The 18,247-nt window shown below is 35.0% G+C and overlaps 1 protein-coding gene across 49 annotated transcripts in view; it reads left to right on the forward strand.

Annotated features, from left to right (window-relative positions):
* Window positions 1-18,247, forward strand: part of RIMS2 (regulating synaptic membrane exocytosis 2) — a 743,118-nt gene that overhangs the window by 620,221 nt on the left and 104,650 nt on the right. For 28 of the 49 annotated variants that reach the window (XM_034966469.3, XM_055116819.2, XM_055116823.2 and 25 more), the window contains one exon: window positions 17,108-17,349. The exons of the other annotated variants lie outside the window; for them this stretch is intronic. In XM_034966469.3, coding sequence (XP_034822360.2) covers window positions 17,108-17,349 — 242 coding nt within the window. The remainder of the gene's footprint in view (window positions 1-17,107; window positions 17,350-18,247) is intronic. 49 annotated transcript variants of the gene reach the window in all.

Raw genomic sequence — 18,247 nt, forward strand, 5'->3', positions numbered from 1 at the left:
CAACCTGGGATAATCAACTAATAATCACTTCATCCATTCACATGATATATGAAAATGAAATTGAGTTGGATTTCTTTACCCTTAGAAAAGATGGTAAGTGGTTGGAAGCAATCATGCAGTTATTGCTCTAGGAGGTGAGTAATACATTAAGCTAAAAACAATATTTTAAATTTGTGGAGGAGAGAAAATTGAATCTTTCAAAAAAGGAAAATAATGATGAATAAAGGGAAAAGCAAGAGAGAAAAACATATGCACAGTGGATGGCAACTAAATTTGACCAAGGCAGGAACTGAGGATTGGGGTTTATTGGGGAATATTTCTGGCAAATACCTTTATGTAAATTGGATTGATTTAAAACCAAAGAGTGATTTACATTTAGTAATACAAGCACTATAGAATTTTGAAAAGAAGTAAATAATGGGAACCAATTGCCATTTTTATGTTATTATTGTGATTATGAAAGAATGTGTGAAAGATGAGAGGATAAAAGTAAAGATTCTAATTCTTAATTGCATCTAGTAATCTTCTAAATTCATAAAATACATATTTTCTGTTTCTGTTACAATCAAATGCATATACACATTCAAATAATTTTGAAAGTTATTCATTTTCCTTTTCTTATTTTGTATGTTAACATAATTAGAACTAAGATAAATGCATTTTAGAGTATTTGTTATTTTCGTGGATGGAATATTCATGTTCTTTATTACTCTAAGCTTATTAATCATTATTTTAAAATTCTACTTTGCAGACTTTCTTTTTGGGTCATTTCAGAATTTGTCTTTTGTAACGGAATTAGATTATATTCCATAATATCTATTTCATTACATTTACAGTTGAAGAACTGAGGTCAGAAAAATCAATATCATATGTCTCAGGGTATATGCTGTATATGCTATCTAGAGCTAACGTTGGAACTCCAGTCTCATGATCCTAGGTACTTATTACCTAAATTTGCTAATATTTAAAAGCATAGAACTACCTTTTAATAGGCCAAATACTTGAATTTCCAACCTTTTTTCTGACCTGCTATATTATAGGAGGGAATGAAAGCAAAAATGTTGACCGGGTATACAGAGATAAAATAAACCTCTGATGGTAGGTGTTATAAAATTCCTGACTAAGGGATATAGGAGGACAGATAAGCACAATTACCACAGCGTATCATACCTGTACGGTAAGGCAGAGTAACAGCTACATGCAGACAGTTTTTACAGGTCTGAAAGAATTGAGCAAAACAAAAGGAGTGACCTGTATGTTGTTTACTAAACATAAATGAAGACTTAGTATTTTTTCACGTGGCATGTACTTTGTATTATGTAAGTCTCTGCCAGCAGTTCTCAAAATGTGCTTGCTGGATCTGCACCATCAGCATCACCTGGGAATTTGTTAGAAATGCAGTTTTCAGGTATCACCCCAGACCTAATGAACCAAAAACTTTGTGTTTTAACAAGCCCTCCAGGTAATTCTGATGCAGGTTAAAGTGTGGCAACCCCTGCTCTAAGCTAAGGGGAATTCGTATTCATCTTATACTACTGGTAAAGTTGGTAACTAAAAACTTAAGTTCTAGTGTCAGACTGCTGGGTTCAAATACTAGCAATGAAACCTTCAGCAAACTTCATAACCTTTCTGCCCTTCATGTTCCACATCTGTATTTGTACCATTTTAAGTGGGGTACGTAACATGTGAAGCTGAGTTGGAGAAGAGCTTGACATTTTTGAGAAATTTAGAAAAGGCCACTGTGGCTAAAGAGTTGTTTACAAAGACAAATGGCTTGACATTTAGGTGAAAGAGAAAGGCAGAGACCAGATCTCCAAAATCTTGTAGGACCCTATTAGAGAAGAGAGTGGGATCCTGAGGTCCTGTGGAGGAATTGATTTTTCCAAGGAGAAGGGACACTTTTTGTTATAGGCACAAGAAAGAGAGGATAGGGTGCAGAACAATTAGGTTTATAGACTGGTATTTGGAAGATAAGGGAATTCCTTCTGATATTTTATATTTTATGGATTTTGGATTTTTCCCAAGTACAATGAGAAGACACTGAAGAATTTTAGTAGCAGACTGCCATAAAATGATTTGTATTTTAGAAAAATCAAGTGGCTTCTATGTGGAGAATGAGTTGCAGTTGAAACATAAGCATGTAGGATGCTGTTGCAGTAGAGAGTGGCATGGATTTGAATGGTCAAAATCTGGATGGGGAGAAGTGGAAGGATATGTAATATATTTTAGAGATAGAATCTGTAAGACTTAATGATAGATTAGGTGTGGGGATGAAGGAAAGGGAGAAATCAAGGGTGCCTCTGGATTTTTACCTTCAGCAACTAGGTAAATAGTTATACTCTTTACTGAAATAAGGAACACTGAAGAAGGAATATGTTTGAGAGAAAAGATTAAATTCAGTTTGGAACACATCAAATTTGTGATATTCTGTGTAACATCTGAGTGCTTGTTACAACTAGGCAACTGGGTAGATATGAAGTTCAGAAAGAAGCTCAGCCTACTAACTTAAATTTGGAGATTATATATATTTACAAATAATCATTAATATATGATACATATGTATCATATGAGGAGACCTCAAAAAGTTTGTGAAAAAATGGAATTAAAAGATAAAAATTTTAAAAAGTAAATGTTATTTCTCAACATAAGCCGCAGCAAATTCAAGATACTTTGGGGCCAGGCACAGTGGCTCACGCCTGTAATTCCAGCACTTTGAGAGGCCAAGGCGGGTGGATCATTTGAGGTCAGGAGTTCAAGACCAGCTTCACCAGCATGGTGAGATCTCATCTCTACTAAAAATACAAAAATTAGCCGAGCATGGTGTTGAGCGCCTACAATCCCAGCTACTCTGGAGGCTGAGGTAGGAGAATTGCTTGAACCCGGGAGGCGGAGCTTGCAGTGAGCCGAGATCGTGCCACTGCACTCCAGCCAGCGTGACAGAGCGAGACTTCCTCTCAAAAACAAACAAAAAAATCGATTGAAAGCTCTGCTTTTGTCTGCAGGTAATCTGAATCCAACAGGTTTGGCACCCATTGAGTGCAAAGTTTACTCAACTTTAATTTTTCAGTCAGAATTGTGTAAGCTGAACCAATTGAGATGTCTATGGTGTTGGCTATTGTTTGTGCTATTAATTGTTGATCCTCTTTGATTAGGCACAAATAAGATTAATTTTTTCCTCACAAATTGATGTGGATGATCTACCACTGGGGGCTTCATCTTGAACATATCATTCTGTCCCTTCTTAAAACAAGTTATCCATTTGTAAACTGCTGATTTCTTTGGGGCATTGTCCCCATAAACTTTTCATAAAATATTAGTGATTTCACCATTCTTCTACCCAAACTTCATCCTAAATGTGTTGTTCTTACTTCAATTTAAGCAGAATTTATATTGCTCTGACAGGGGATCTTTTCAAATGGATGTCTTATTCTTCTTAGTACCTCAAAATAGATCCTGTTCAGACATGTTACAACAAGTTAGTATGAGCTTATTTTTGGTGCAAAAAAAAAATTGAAATTCATGAAGTTTTTTTCATAATATGAATTTTCCATTAATTTTTGAAAACTTCATGTATATGGTATAAGGGAATTTCATCTGATAGCGTCTATTTTCTCTATGAAATGTAAGGAGAAGTCTGCAGAGAGGAAAGCAGAAGGTGAGAGATTTGAATAGCATGAAGAAGGTAGGTATGCACTCCTTATTGTATGAGTGGGGAGAACATATATGCTGTAATTTTGAGGCCAATGATAGTGAACTATAGTGGAGCAACTGTGCTCTACTGAATTTTTTTCAAGAATGCTGATATGGGCCAGGCATGGTGGTTCATGCCTGTAATCCCAGCACTTTGGGAGGCCAAGGCAGGCAGATGACTCAAGCCCAGAAGTAGTTAAGACCAGCCTGGGGAACTTGGCCAGACTTGATCTCTACAAAAAGGAGAAATAGAAAAAATTAGTCAGGTGTGGTGGTGCATGTCTGTAGTCCCAACTACCTGGGAGGCTGAGGTGGGAGGATCACTTGAGCCCAAGAGGTCAAGGTTACAATGAGTTGTGATCACGCCAGTGCACTCCAGCCTGGGTGCCAGAGTGAGACCTTGTCTCCCAACCTCAAAAAAAAAAAAAAAAAAAAAAAAAAAAAGAATGCTGAAATGTTGAGATGTACACAGAGAAGCAGCATGTGGTAGGATTTATCAAGGAGTTCAGCCAGTTGGATGTCTTATGAGGAGGGATACTCAAAAGTTTAAGATATTTGCAAAAGAGTGGTTGGAATGATGGGCTGTGGAATCTAAGTTGGTTAAGTATAAATGAAGAGGAAGGGGCTGATACTTGGAGAAAAAGTGGAGGGCTCAAGGTTCTCAAAATGTTGAAGAATAGAGATAACTAATTAATTGAGCTGGAAGGAAAGGAGACAGAAAGCCTTGTAGCAACCTTCTGGATACTGCTGGGGTAACCTTCTGGATAATGTTATCCCCGTTTTATACAATATGGAAACTGAGGCACAAAGACTACTTTGATTATTCAGTTACAACTTGATTAGTGTAGCTATGTCTCAAACGTGAGTTTTCTAATTAAATTCAGTTGGCTTACCAGTAGAGAATTACTCTGTCTACTCAATATACAAATCATCCATGTACTTTGTTCAACACTTTTGCCATAAGTGTGTTCAGGTTACAGTGGTGACTTTTTTGATGACCCATTTATTGTCTATCTTATGTCTCTACTCTCACTGAGCATTTTTATCCAATTTTAATTAACATTTAGCTAAAAGCAATAATACAGCACTTAAATTGTCATCCTTAACAGACAAAAAGGGGTGTATGGGAAAGTCTACATTTTGGAGTTTTGGAATGTTTTCTAGGGATAATCTAAGGAATAAAGGAAATTTCCAATTTTAAGAATTATTTACCAACAAAAATGAAGAGTAAATTTATTCACGTGGATTGTGTATAGCATTTCATTTATGCCAAAAGTGTATAACTTTCAATTTAGTGCCAACCATAATATTTGACATTTTGTAGATAATAAATTAGTCTCTTCATAGAATCAACCTAAATGCCCATCAGTGATAGACTGGATAAAGAAAATGTGGTACATATACACCATGGAATGCTATGCAGCCATAAAAATGAATTCAATCATGTCCTTTGCAGGGACATGGATAGAGCTGGAGGCCATTATCCTTAGCAAACTAACACAGGAACAGAAATTTAAATACCACCTGTTCTCACTTATAAGTGGGAGTTAAATGATGAGAACACATGGACACAGAGAGGGGAACAAGACACACTGGAGCCTTTTGGAGGGTGGAGGGTGGGAGGAGGGAGAAAAACAGGAAAAATAACTAATGAGTACTAAGCTTAATACCTGGGTAATGAGATAATCTGTGCAACAAACCCCTGTAACACAAGTTTACCTATGTAACAACCTGCACTTGTATCCTGGATTTAAAAGTTAAAAAAAATTCAATTGTACTCATATATTAACAATAAATAATCTGAAAATTAACAAATTAGTCTATGAAATTAAATTTACTTGTATATGCATTATTATCAGTCATCCACATGCCAGGATTATTTTATGAATGGTTTTTATTGAATTACATACTTTTCAAATTTGAAATTACCAAAGGTATGGGGATTATTTGGCTGTAGGAAATCTGAGGGACTGTTTCTTCAAGGCCACAGACCATCTCTGTTTATATAAAATAGCTGCTTCTTCAAATAAATCTAACAAGTTTGTTTATATTTTTAGTAAAGCCCTAGTGCCTCCATGTAATTGTAAATATACATAATAATTAGAGTCAACGTATCTTAACCATATTCTAGACATTGTGCTAATTGCTATATATGTTACTTCATTGAGGTTGCTTCGTTAATTCATGAGGATTACCTCATCACAACGTTGAGAGAGTTACATTTGTTTTAAAGATTAACTCATTTATTCAACATATATTTGCTGAAAACTTACCATGTGGCAAACATTATTTTAAAACCTACAATTTACCAATGAACAAAGGAAGAAAAGTCTTTGTCCCATTTATACATTCATTATATATTACAATCATGTATATAATAAATAGATGGCATATGATAAATAGCAGAAAGGTATATAATCAATAGAAGATACTTATAAGAGAAGCATAGCTTTATTCTTGACATCCTCACTGAATAGATTGCCTTGTTTATTTGTTCATTTGTAGGTTTGTTTAATGAGATCACAGATGTAACTGCTTCACATATATGTTAGAAATTCTACATGTTAGAAAAAAATGATTCACCATTTCTTACAAACAATCCAGTTATACTCTTTTAGTTATTTTTAAATGTATAATAAATTGTTAACTACAGTCACCCTGTTGTGCTTTCAAATACTAGATATTGTTCATTCTATCTAATCATATTTTTGTGCCCATTAATCATCCCTATTCTCCCCACCTGCCACCGCCACTACCCTTCTCAGCCTCTGATAACCATCGTTCTGTAATCTAGGTCCATGCGTGTAGTTGTTTTAATTTTTAGCTCCTGCGAATAAGTGAAAACATGCAAAGTTTGTCTTTCTGTGGCTGGCCTATTTCACTTAACGTCCTCCAGTTCCATCCATGTTGTTGTAAATGATAGGATTTCATTATTTTATATGGCTGAATAGTACTCCATTGTATGTATGTACCACATTTTCTTTATCCATTCATCTGTTGATGAATACTTAGGTTGCTTCCAAATCTTGGCTGTCATGAATAGTGCTGCAATAACCATGAGAATGCAGATATCTCTTCAATTTGGGTGTATATCTCACAGTGGGATTTCTGGATAATATGGTAGTTCTGTTTTTAGTTTCTTGAGGAACCTCCAAACTTGTCTTCATAGTAGTTGTACTAATTTACATTCCCACCAACGGTGTAAGAGGGTTCCCTTTTTTGCACATTCTCGCCAGCATTCATCACCTCTTTTTTCGATAAAATCCATTTTAACCGGGGTGAAATGATATTTCATTGTAGTTTTGATTTGCATTTCTCTGATGATTAGTGATGTTGAATGCCTTCTCATGTACCTGTTTGCCATTTGTATGTCTTCTTTTGATAAATTTCTATTTAGATCTTTCACCCATTTAAAAATTGGATTATTACATTTTTTCCTGTTGACTGAGCTCCTTGTATATTCTGGTTATTAATCCCTTGTCAGACGGGTAGTTTGCAAATATTTTCTCCTATTCTGTGGATTGTCTCTTCACTTTGTTGTTTCCTTTGCTGTGGCAGAAGCTTTTTAACCTGATGTGATCCCATTTGTCCATTTTTGCTTTGGTTGCCTGAGCTTGTGAGGTATTACTCGAGAAATCTTTGCCCAGACCAGTGTCCTGGAGAGTTTCCCCAATGTTTTCTTTTAGTAGTTTCATAATTTGAGGTCTTAAATTTAAATATTTCATCAATTTTGATTTGATTTTTGTATATGGCAAGAGATAGGGATCTAGTTTTATTTTTCTGCATATGGATGTCTTGTTTTCCAGCACCATTTATTGAAGAGACTGTTCTAACCTCAATGTATGTTCTTGACACCTTTGTCAAAAATGACTTCAGTGGAGGTGTCTGAATTTGTTTCTGGGATCTCTTTTGTGTTCCATTGGTCTATATGTCTGTTTTTATTCCAGGATCATGCTGTTTTGGTTAATACAGCTCTGTAGTATAATTTGAAGTCAGATAATGTGATTCCTCCAGTTTTGTTCTTTTTGTTTAGGATAGCTTTAGCTATTCTGAGTCTTTTGTGTCCCCATATAAATTTTAGGGTTATTGTTTCTATTTCTGTGAAGAATATTGGTATTGTGATACAGATTACATTGAATCTGTAGATTGCTTTGGGTAATATGGACATTTTAACAATATTGATTCTTCCAGTCCATGAACATGGAATATCTTTCCATTTTTTGTGTCCTCTTCAATTTCTCCTGTCAGTGTTTTGTAGTTTTATTATAGAGATATTTCACTTCTTTGGTTAAGTTTATCCTAGGCATTTTATGTCATTTGTAGCTATTATACGTGAGATTACTTTCTTGATTTCTTTTTCAGATTGTTTACTGTTGCCATATAGAAATGCTACTGATTTTTGTATGTCAATTTTATGTCCTGCAACTTTCCTGAATTTTTTTTATCAATTCTAATAGTTTTTTTGGTGTAGTCTTCAGGTTTTTCCAAATATAAAATCCTATCATCTGCAAACAAAGATAATTTGACTTCTTTCTTTCCAATTTGGATGCCCTTTGTTTATTTCTCTTGTTTGATTGATCTAGCTAGGACTTCCAGTATGATGTTGAATAATAGTGGTGAAAATGGCTATCTTTGCCATGTTTCAGATCTTGCAGGAAAGGCTTTCAGCTTTTCCCCATTCAGTATGATACTAGCTGTGGGTCTATTGTGTATGGCTTTTACAGAGTTTAGGTATGTTCCTTCTATACCCAGTTTTTTGAAAGTTTTCATCCTGAAGGGATATTTAATTTTATCAAATGCTTTTTCAGCATCAGTTGAAATTATCATATGGTTTTTGTCCTTCATTCTTTTGATACAATGTATCACATTGATTGATTTACATATGTTGAACCATCTTCGCATCGCTAGGATCAATCCCACTTGGTCATGATGAAAGTTCTTTTTAATGTATTGTTGAATTCAGTTTGCTATTTTTGAAGATTTTTGCATCTTAAAACCATGATATGTGCATTCTAACCACTGTATTATTTATAATATTCTCTTGAATATTTTTCTCTCTCTACATGTCATAATTTTTACCCACCATTCAAGACCCAAGTTTATAAAGCTTTTCTCATCTCTGATTCTCAATAGTATCCTTCCCTCCAGTGAAATTTCATAACACTGGGTTTATGTCCCTTTTCTCTGTACTTATAACTTTTGCTAATTTGTATAAGCATTTTCACTCATATTTGTACCCCTAAAGCACATGTCCCTTAGATAATAACTATGTCTCATGTCTTATTTATTGTTCTTATTGACCACAGGGCCAAAGCTACCATTTGCCTAAATGGAGGCTTTGCACAAATTAGAAAAAGTGGTACCTCTAGGTAGATAATTAGAAATGGATACTTGCTTTGAACAGAACAATTAGAGAAAATTCCTTCTTTATTTGAAGAAAAAAATGTATTCTTCCTTTTTGTCAATTTCAGTCCCCGTATGCCAGAGCATGGAGGGCAGGTACCATTTCAGCCCCCACTTGCTGCCTTGGGACCTAACACCAAGTAGATGCAAGGTAGATGTTTGCTAAAGGAATCAATCAATTTGTGGCAAGATGTTTACTATGGTTTAAATTAGCTGAGTACAGAAATGTTTGAACTAAAAATTCAAGGGGAAAAAGAAACAAAATGGAAACCAGGTCATCTCTCTGAGGATGATTAAAAATAAAGTAGCTGAAATCATCAGAGAAGAGATACAGTTTTTGTAAGATACATGTTATAATGAAGACATTTTAAAAATCATAATTTTTGTATACATTTTTATCTTAAATCGACAGAGGAAGCAAGTGACACCTATTTTTGAAACATGTACATTTTAAATGTAGTTTTTGTGCTTAATTGTTTTTAAGGAAGACAAAACATAGCTAGAGAGAGTGCAGGGACATATAACTAGCATAAAAAAAGATACTGAAAAATTATCATTTGATGATAGACAAATGATTAGGAACCATGAGCATGGTGTGATAAACAGAGAAACATATGATCTATAAAGTAATAACGTTTAAAATTTTTCTTTAAAGTAACTTCCTTCAAACTCATGGTGGAGGGAGAGGTCTATTATTCAATAATTTGGTAGAGAATTAATAAATTCAAGAGATAGTAAAGGTTCAATATATAGACAGACTTAAGAGTTTAAATAAACTTTTTGTGTTCAGTTAATAAAGGAATATTCCTAGTTTCCTTAAAGATTTAGCCTTCATAAATTTATCACTTTTAAGGAAGATAGCCATGATCTCTCCAAAATGCCCTTTGATGTTGTATTTGGAGACATAATACTGAGCTGAATCCCAAGTCTCCTGATACAAGAACCTGTGCAATCTATGTTCTCACAGTCTTAGGACAGCTCTGATGTAATATCTGAATAGGCAGTTAAATACGAGTAAGTCGTGCAGGCCATGCATTTGTCCCCACACATGTAGGCCTTATCCTGTCTACAATGCTCACCTTCACCTCATTCCATTTATATTTAGTTTTGTAAATTTCCTCTAACAAGCATTCTCATTCCTGCCTCAGGATATTTGCACTTGCTCCTCTCTAAGCTTAGAACATGCTTCTTTTATCTGACTGGGTTCATCATTCAGGGCTCAGCTAAATTGTCTCCTCTTCAGAGAGGCCTTCCTTGACAACCTTATTTAATGTTGTCGCCAAACTTTTCAGTCCCTTGTTATTTTATTCCATCTTATTTTCTTCAGATCACATATCACTATCTAAAATTATCAATTATTTATATGTTTACTGTCTTTCACTATGACAGTATGAATGAAAGCTCCATGAAACAGGAGTATTCTATACTTTTCTATGCTATACCTCTTAATTTTGAGAATAATGCCTGCTACATAGCCTACTACTTTTAATTTAATTTATTTTTGTTTATTTCAAAGTAAATATCTTCCTTTTTTTTTTTTTTTTTTTTCTTTTTGCGACAGAGTTTCGCTCTTGTTGCCCAGGCTGGAGTGCAATGGCGTGATCTCTGCTCAACCACAACCTCCGCCTCCCGGGTTCAAGCGATTCTCCTGCCTCAGCCTCCTGAATAGCTGGGATTACAGGTGCCCGCCACCACACCCAGCTAATTTTTGTTAGTTTTAGTAGAGATGGGGTTTTGCCATGTTGGCCAGGCTGGTTTCAAACTTCTCACCCCAGGTGGTCCACCCGCCTCAGCCTCCCAAAGTGCTGGGATTACAGACGTGAGCCACTGCACCTGGCCCAAAGTAAATATCTTTTAAATAAGAATGTCCAAATCCCGGGAATGTGACATGTTAAAAGGGAGCAAACTTTAAGAAACAAATCATTTTTTTAAAAAAAGAAATCTTTAATATATTGGAATTTTTGGCATTAACAAGCTCTTGGGAAAGGAATTTTGGAAATTACAGGCCTCCTGGATGCTCCTTAAGTTATCCCAAGTAAGCAGTGACCTACCTTATGACCACTGAAATACTGCTTCCTGCCATGAGACCTAAGACTTAAGAACCTTAAACATAGATTAATTACTAATGGCTATAATCAAGGCAGATGTTTTTGACTAAATATACTTTGTTAATTAGCCAAATGTTTCTCCCTAACCCTGGACATTTTGTGGCATAGACACACACACAGACACACGCGTGTGCCCTCTAATACATTTAGATACTATACTGATACATTCAAGCGTATTAACATAATGTGTTTATATACAGTACTTGCAATAATGTTAAAAATACTAAACTTTAAATTTCTGTCATCTCCAGAAGTCAAAGAATTAGTATGAAAAACTCAGTTTTTACATACTCTTCAAAGAGAGGTTTTCATTTAACTTAATTACAGTTTCTTGACATTAGAGTTGACCATTGGAATTTCAGTTGTAAACCAAAACCAAGTTCTTATGCAGCCTTATTTGCGTTTTATATGCTGATATTTGCCAGCAAATTAATCAGAGACTATGTCATATCATTTTTGTATCCGCATATTTGTCATAATAGGTGTTCAGTAAATCTTTGTTGAATAAATGATTACTACTTTACTAGCCTAAAATCATAGATGGTAATCTGAGTTTAAGTGAAATAAAGTTTATTTGTAGTAAATTAGGATAATAGTAATTTCAGCTACCACATTTTAGGAAAGGAATGGTATTTAATGTAGAGAAGTTTTTACATAAAAGGAGAACTTTAGACAGAAGCCAGATTTTTTTGTTGCTGTTTTTTTTCCTGCAAAGAACATGCAAGAAACGGCACTTTAAAACCCAGACATTTATCCAATTACTGCCAACTGGTGTGATGAAGTATGAGTTATAGTAGTAACAGGTATTCAGTTAATTTGTGGCACCTGGCTCAGGAAGCACAACAGTAGGAAGAAAAAGGAAGTAAGCCTTTCAAGATACCATGTTTAGGAGCTTGACCAGTCCTACTGGGTTTGTTTCTAATCTACCAGGAATGCTATTGTCTTCAAACTCTTGAACAGTACAAGCCTTATCACCACTTTCTTGCCAAAGATGTTATAAATAGTTTCATTCCTGGAACTATCTCTGTCTACTTTCTATCCTTCAATGTATTTTCTGTCCCTGTGCCACAGTCCTAATTCTCCGTTGTATTAGCTGTTAGGCCTCCACAGAATCACCCCAGTCTTTCATTCCTTGGTAAATTATTTCCAGACTACCTTCTCAGCTCTAATGTGATGAAATATTTGTTTTGGCATGACTATACATTCTTAAGACTCAGAATTTGTCTTTGTCTCATCTTTGCTATTTATTATCTTTAAGCCAAACCACTTACCTCTATTCATTCAAACCTATAAATGAAAACTTTGGCCCTATAGCATATAAACTTCATTTGATTTAATCACATCTTCCAATAATCCCTATATGCTATTTATGTATTTGGGGAATACTTGTGTTTCACTTGCTTTGTAGTTACTTGTTTTTCTCCTAATGATTGACAATACTAGATTTGCCTTTTTCTTTAACCATTCAGGATACAACTTTTCAACAACTATAATTTTGCCATAAATCAATCTCTGTATTGGCAGTTTTATATATTTAACTTTGATAATACTAAATATATACAGTTTTTATTGTTTTTCTAAAGCCAAAAATTAGAAATATGCACAAAACAATATTTAGAAATGTAAAAACAGTGTCCTTTTCTAGAAGCGAACACCCTATATCAACACTTAATCTATTGTGTAGTAATCTGTTAGGATTAGCTAGAAATCCATACTGTACCTTTAACCCATGACAAGAACTAATGTGGGTTGAGTAATTTGATTTACATAAAAGAAGAAGCGATGTTGGACCTTGATTGCTCTTTTCGTTTGTCTGTTTTAATTTTTTTTAGTTACCAACACTTTTTATGTTTATTCTGGAAAAAACAAAATAGAAAAAGACAAACTTTTTTTAAAACATAGCTATCAACCAGAAAAAATTAAAATGACTTTTAGCAGACTGGTCACAGTATATCCTTTCATATTTTTGGCTACGTACATTTATATTTTTCCCCTAAAAATAAAATTTTTCTGAACACATAATTTTATTTTTCTTCATATCTCTTCATTCTTCTTTTGTGCAGATGACTGGCACATCATCTCATGAATCTAGGCTTCTCAAATTACTTAGTTTAGCACAAAATATTGCTTCTTTTTTTTATAAAACTATTTTTGGATTTCTGTCACTGGAAAAACTCTGGGATTTGAATTTGCCTGTGTCCCCTAGTAGTAGGGTAATTCCATATTTGATACATATGTCATCCAAAGCTAAGTTACAGATATCTGCTTCTCCCTCCCCATCCCCCACCATCAAGAATATCTTTTTATGTCCATAAACATTTATGTATAACAGCATTTTCAAAAGTACATTGTCTTTTATTGATGAACATAATTTATTTAAACATCCACTGTTGTTGGACATTTGTGGGTTTTTCCCCTTGTCTTATTTTGTTTTGTTTTTGCTATTATAATCAATTGTGCAATAAATATCATTATAGCTAAATCTGTACACATTGCTAAGTTTTCCTTTATGATAAATTGTGAAGTTGAAATGCTAGGTTAAAGGGTAGGCTTGTTTTTTTTTAAAGCTTTTGACATATATTGCCAAGTTGCTCTTTAGAAATCTATCACTGAGATCCCACTAGAAGTGTTGAAATATACTGTATTTCCAAACCCTTATAAAATTTCTCTTTTAAAAAAATTACTAATGTAATACGTCTTTTCCTAACCACATTGGGCATTTTAAAATATGGCCCATAATTACACATTCTTTACTCCAAAGTATTTCATAAATCAAGACTCCCAAAACTTTAAACACTTTTTCAAAAATCAAGAGTCCCAAAACTTTAAAAATTTTGGTAGCTTGTGGCTGGGCGTGGTGGCTCACGCCTGTAATCCCAGCTCTTTGGGAGACCAAGGCGGGAGCATCACCTGAGGTCAGGAGTTCAAGACTAGCCTGACCAACATGGAGAAACCCCGTCTCTACTAAAAATACAATAAATAAATAAATAAATAAATAAATAAGCCGGACATGGTGGCGCATGCCTGCAATCCCAGCTACTTGTGAGGCTGCGACAGGAGAATCGCTTGAACCCGGGAGGCAGAGATTGCTGTGAGCTAGATCGCGCCGAGCTAGATCGCGCCATTGCAATCCAGCCTGGGCAACAAGAGCGAAACTCCATCTCAAAAAAAAAGAAAAATGGTAGCTTATTTGCTTACAACATTTTTTGCTTATCGTTTTAGATGATGTCCAGTGAAGAAAGAAAAGGAACCATAGCTGCAATCTTTCTCTCATCAAAACACACCACTCTAGTGCTACTATTCATAAACTCATCCCTGGTGATCTCTAAGTTTCAAGGAAATAAAAAGAGCATCCATCTTATAAAACTTTTAATAACCCCTTTTGGGCCAGGCTCGGTGGCTCACGCCTGTAATCCCAAGACTTTGAGAGGATCAGGAGAGAGGATCACTTGCGTCCAGGAGTTGAGACCAGCCCGGGCAACACAGTGAGAACCTGTCTCCCCTCCCAAAGAAAAAAAAAAAAAAGCCAGGTGTGCTGGCATGCACTGTAGTCCTAGCACTTAGGAAGCTAAAGCAGGAAAATCAAAATCACTTGAGCCCAGGGGTTCGAGGTTACGTTGAGCTATGATTCCACCACTGCACCCTAGCCTGGGTGACAGAGCAAAACACCATCTCTAAAAAACAAATGAATAAAAATAAATAACTCCTTTTGTAAATAATGCTTTATTAAAGTTGTTAGGTTGAAGAGAAGTGCACTTGTTTCAAACAAAGTTCTCATTAAAATATTGTTTATCTGCAAAATGATGTATCAGTTCCAGTTAGTATTTTATTGTAGTGTCTTATTTGATTTTGGTCAAGTTCTTTATGGCCTTGATATTCAAACATAAAAATTCAAATGCAAAAATCACAAGATACAATTTTGTGAGTGTATCTTTGACATCCTTGGTAATTAGTAGATTAGGTGGTTCTTTAGAAGAGTATATGTTTTGAATGAAAATTTCTTTTTCTTTTTTCTGAGACAGGATCTAACTCTGTCATCAAGGCTGGAGTGCAGTGGCACCATCTCGGCTCGCTGCAATCTCAACATCTCGGGCTCAGGTGATCCTCCTGTGCCTCCGAAGTAGCTGGGACTGCAGGCATGTGCCACCATGCCTGGCTAATTTTTTACTTTTTTGTAAAGATGGGGTCTCACATGTTGCCAGGCTGGTATCAAACTCCTGGGCTTAAGCAGTCGTCATGCCTCAGCCTCCCTAAGTGCTAGGATTACAGACGTGAGCTACTGTGCACACCCAAAAATTGCTATATAACAGAAACACTAGGTTATTCTGAGTATGGAACATAGGTTATATAAAAAGCCTTCGTTTCTGTTAAACTTTGGCTCTTTTAAACGATAACAAGCCTTTTCTTTTTACTTTCTATCAAAATAAAACAAACTTGAAAATTATCGTTTCAGGATATTACAGAAACATATTCTCATCTCTTTTCTCTTCTCTTCTCTTCTTTTCTCTTCTCTCCCCACCCACCTGCGCCTTCTCTCTCTCTCCCTCGCACACACACACACTAACTCTCTTTGTCCTGTTTCTGACTATGTGTGCCACATTTTTTTCTTAAAACAAATGTGAGGGATATAATAGTATACTTCACTATATATTTTTTTAATTTCACACTGGGTCTTTTACCGCCTAAATACTTGGAGAAGATATTACATAGGTTAATAAAAGTAATATGTGGTTCTAGCCTTTAACCAGACTTTACTCTAGAATAGAAAACACTTTTTTTTTTCTGGAAGACAAAGATATTGAATTACACATAGGAGTTCACCTCAATAAGTTAGTTTTCTAATTCTCATCCTTTAAATAATGTTTAAAGATATTTCTGTTTCTTGATTTTTATTCTTTTTTATCACTTTATGTATTAAACATTCATTATCAGAACCAAAGTAAAACTTTCTAATACTGAGTCAAAAATTGATGTGTAAATAAGTATTTTCATTCCTGCAAAACAGACTGCTTCCCTCATAGCCCTCCTAGGTTTATGGGGGCTAGCTGGATAGCCTGCTTCCAGATTCTTCGCTTTCTAATCTACCTCTACCATACCCCACAAATCGTGGAAAAATCCAAAGTCATTTCTTTAATTACTCCCAGTTGCAGTATTAGTCTTGCAGTAGATTATCAATCAGCTCACATGCCTCAGTGATTCATCAATTGCTTTCTGGCGCACTGTCTGGAAAACTGATAATGATTTTTCTTTCTTTCAAAAGAGTGCAAGAAGAAAATCTTTCTTTTCTTTATTTTTGTAATATAGATTTATATCAGTAATGATTAAGTAAAGTGAAATAAAGTATTTTTTAATTCAAAGCTAATGAAAATAGCAAGCCTTTTTAGAAAATTTAACCATTATTAGATAAACCTTATTATGAGAAAACTTACAGGGCCACTCTTGAAATGGATATTATATTATCAGCCTTTTTTTTTTTTTTTTTTTTTTGGTAAAATTTTCCCACTTGTCTAATTACCTTTTGAAGGCAACAGTAAAATAGAGAAGAATGTTTTTGTAAGCTTCTCCCTTATGTCGTATGGCTACCTTTAGGTGCTGCAGGACAGCATAGTGTCTTAAATGAACCCACTGATTTTTCATGAATTTTTTTTCCTGTGATCATACGAATTTGCACCTTGTCTTTGACAGCAGAAATAAAATCATAAATCTGATTTTGCATATTTGCTCTAAGGTTGGCTCAGAGTAGCAAAGCACAATCAAGACCATGGTATTTGAAATTTTTTAACTCCTAAAAATATATTCCATAGATGATATAATTTAATTATACTCCAAACGTTTTATCTAAAATGCATTTTCTGTCTTTTCCTTTTTACTCTTGTCCTCACTTTTAATGATCCATCGGCTGACAGTGTCTTTACGTCCAAAATGCAAAGCAGACAAATGGGCATATCAGGGAAGAACATGACAAAAAGCACCAGCATCAGTGGAGACATGTGCTCACTGGAGAAGAATGATGGCAGCCAGTCTGACACTGCAGTGGGCACCTTGGGCACCAGTGGCAAAAAGCGGCGCTCTAGCCTTGGTGCCAAAATGGTAGCTATCGTTGGTCTGTCACGGAAAAGTCGCAGTGCTTCTCAGCTCAGCCAAACGGGTAGGAATTTCAATGTTACTTTTAACTTGATATTTGAGTTGTCATTACAAGATATATTTCTTTTCTCTTACTCATTTTATTGCAGTAATGTGTGGATGATGACATGTTCCAGAGGGAAAGGGCATTTTAAACTAGTTAACCTTTCTGAAATCAACAATGATGTTTTTTCCAGTGATCAATGAGCCTGCTTCCAAGTGAACCTTGGCCAGTGTTCTTAAAATGTAGATAATGTCTTTCCTCCTCAGGGAGGAGTTACGCTGTGACACCCAATTGCCAGCTGCTGATCCTTTGTAAAGATAATCTGAAATGGGGGATATTTGCTTTTCTTTAGGTTCCTCAAGTTGGAACCAGCTAAATTAATTTCCATTCCCAGCAAGATGCTGTGAAGATGACTTCTCATATTTTGTGTGAATAATACAGTTCTTGTTTTGCTGACAACCCAACTTCCTTTTCAGTTTGTAAGCAACATTTACCAGTAGTTATCAATTTTCTCACTGCAATTTTTATTTCCCTGTTAAAACTTCAAACAGCAATATTCTCCAGCAGCAGGGATGGAGGAATTTTCTGCTGACAGTGAAGATATTCAAAGCTTTGCTACTTTAAAATTCAGTTGCTAAATCACATCTGCAAAAATAAATTATATACAACACTCCTACTCAGAAAAGCCACTGTTAGCAATTAAGAAATTTGTGAATCAAAGCAATGTCTTTTTTCAAATGGGTGTAGATAATTAAACATTAAATCCTTGGTATCTTGGAAATAATAGCATATCTTCTACTTGACAAACAAATGCATGTAATATGGTGTTTCTTTTATAGCAAAATAAATTATAGGCAGCTGGATTAAATCTAATTTGTGTTTGACTACTAAGACTCTTGCACATAGAAGTCATATAAAT

The sequence above is a fragment of the Pan paniscus genome, chromosome 7 (genome assembly GCF_029289425.2).
Source record: "Pan paniscus chromosome 7, NHGRI_mPanPan1-v2.0_pri, whole genome shotgun sequence".
Classification (NCBI taxonomy): domain Eukaryota; kingdom Metazoa; phylum Chordata; class Mammalia; order Primates; family Hominidae; genus Pan; species Pan paniscus.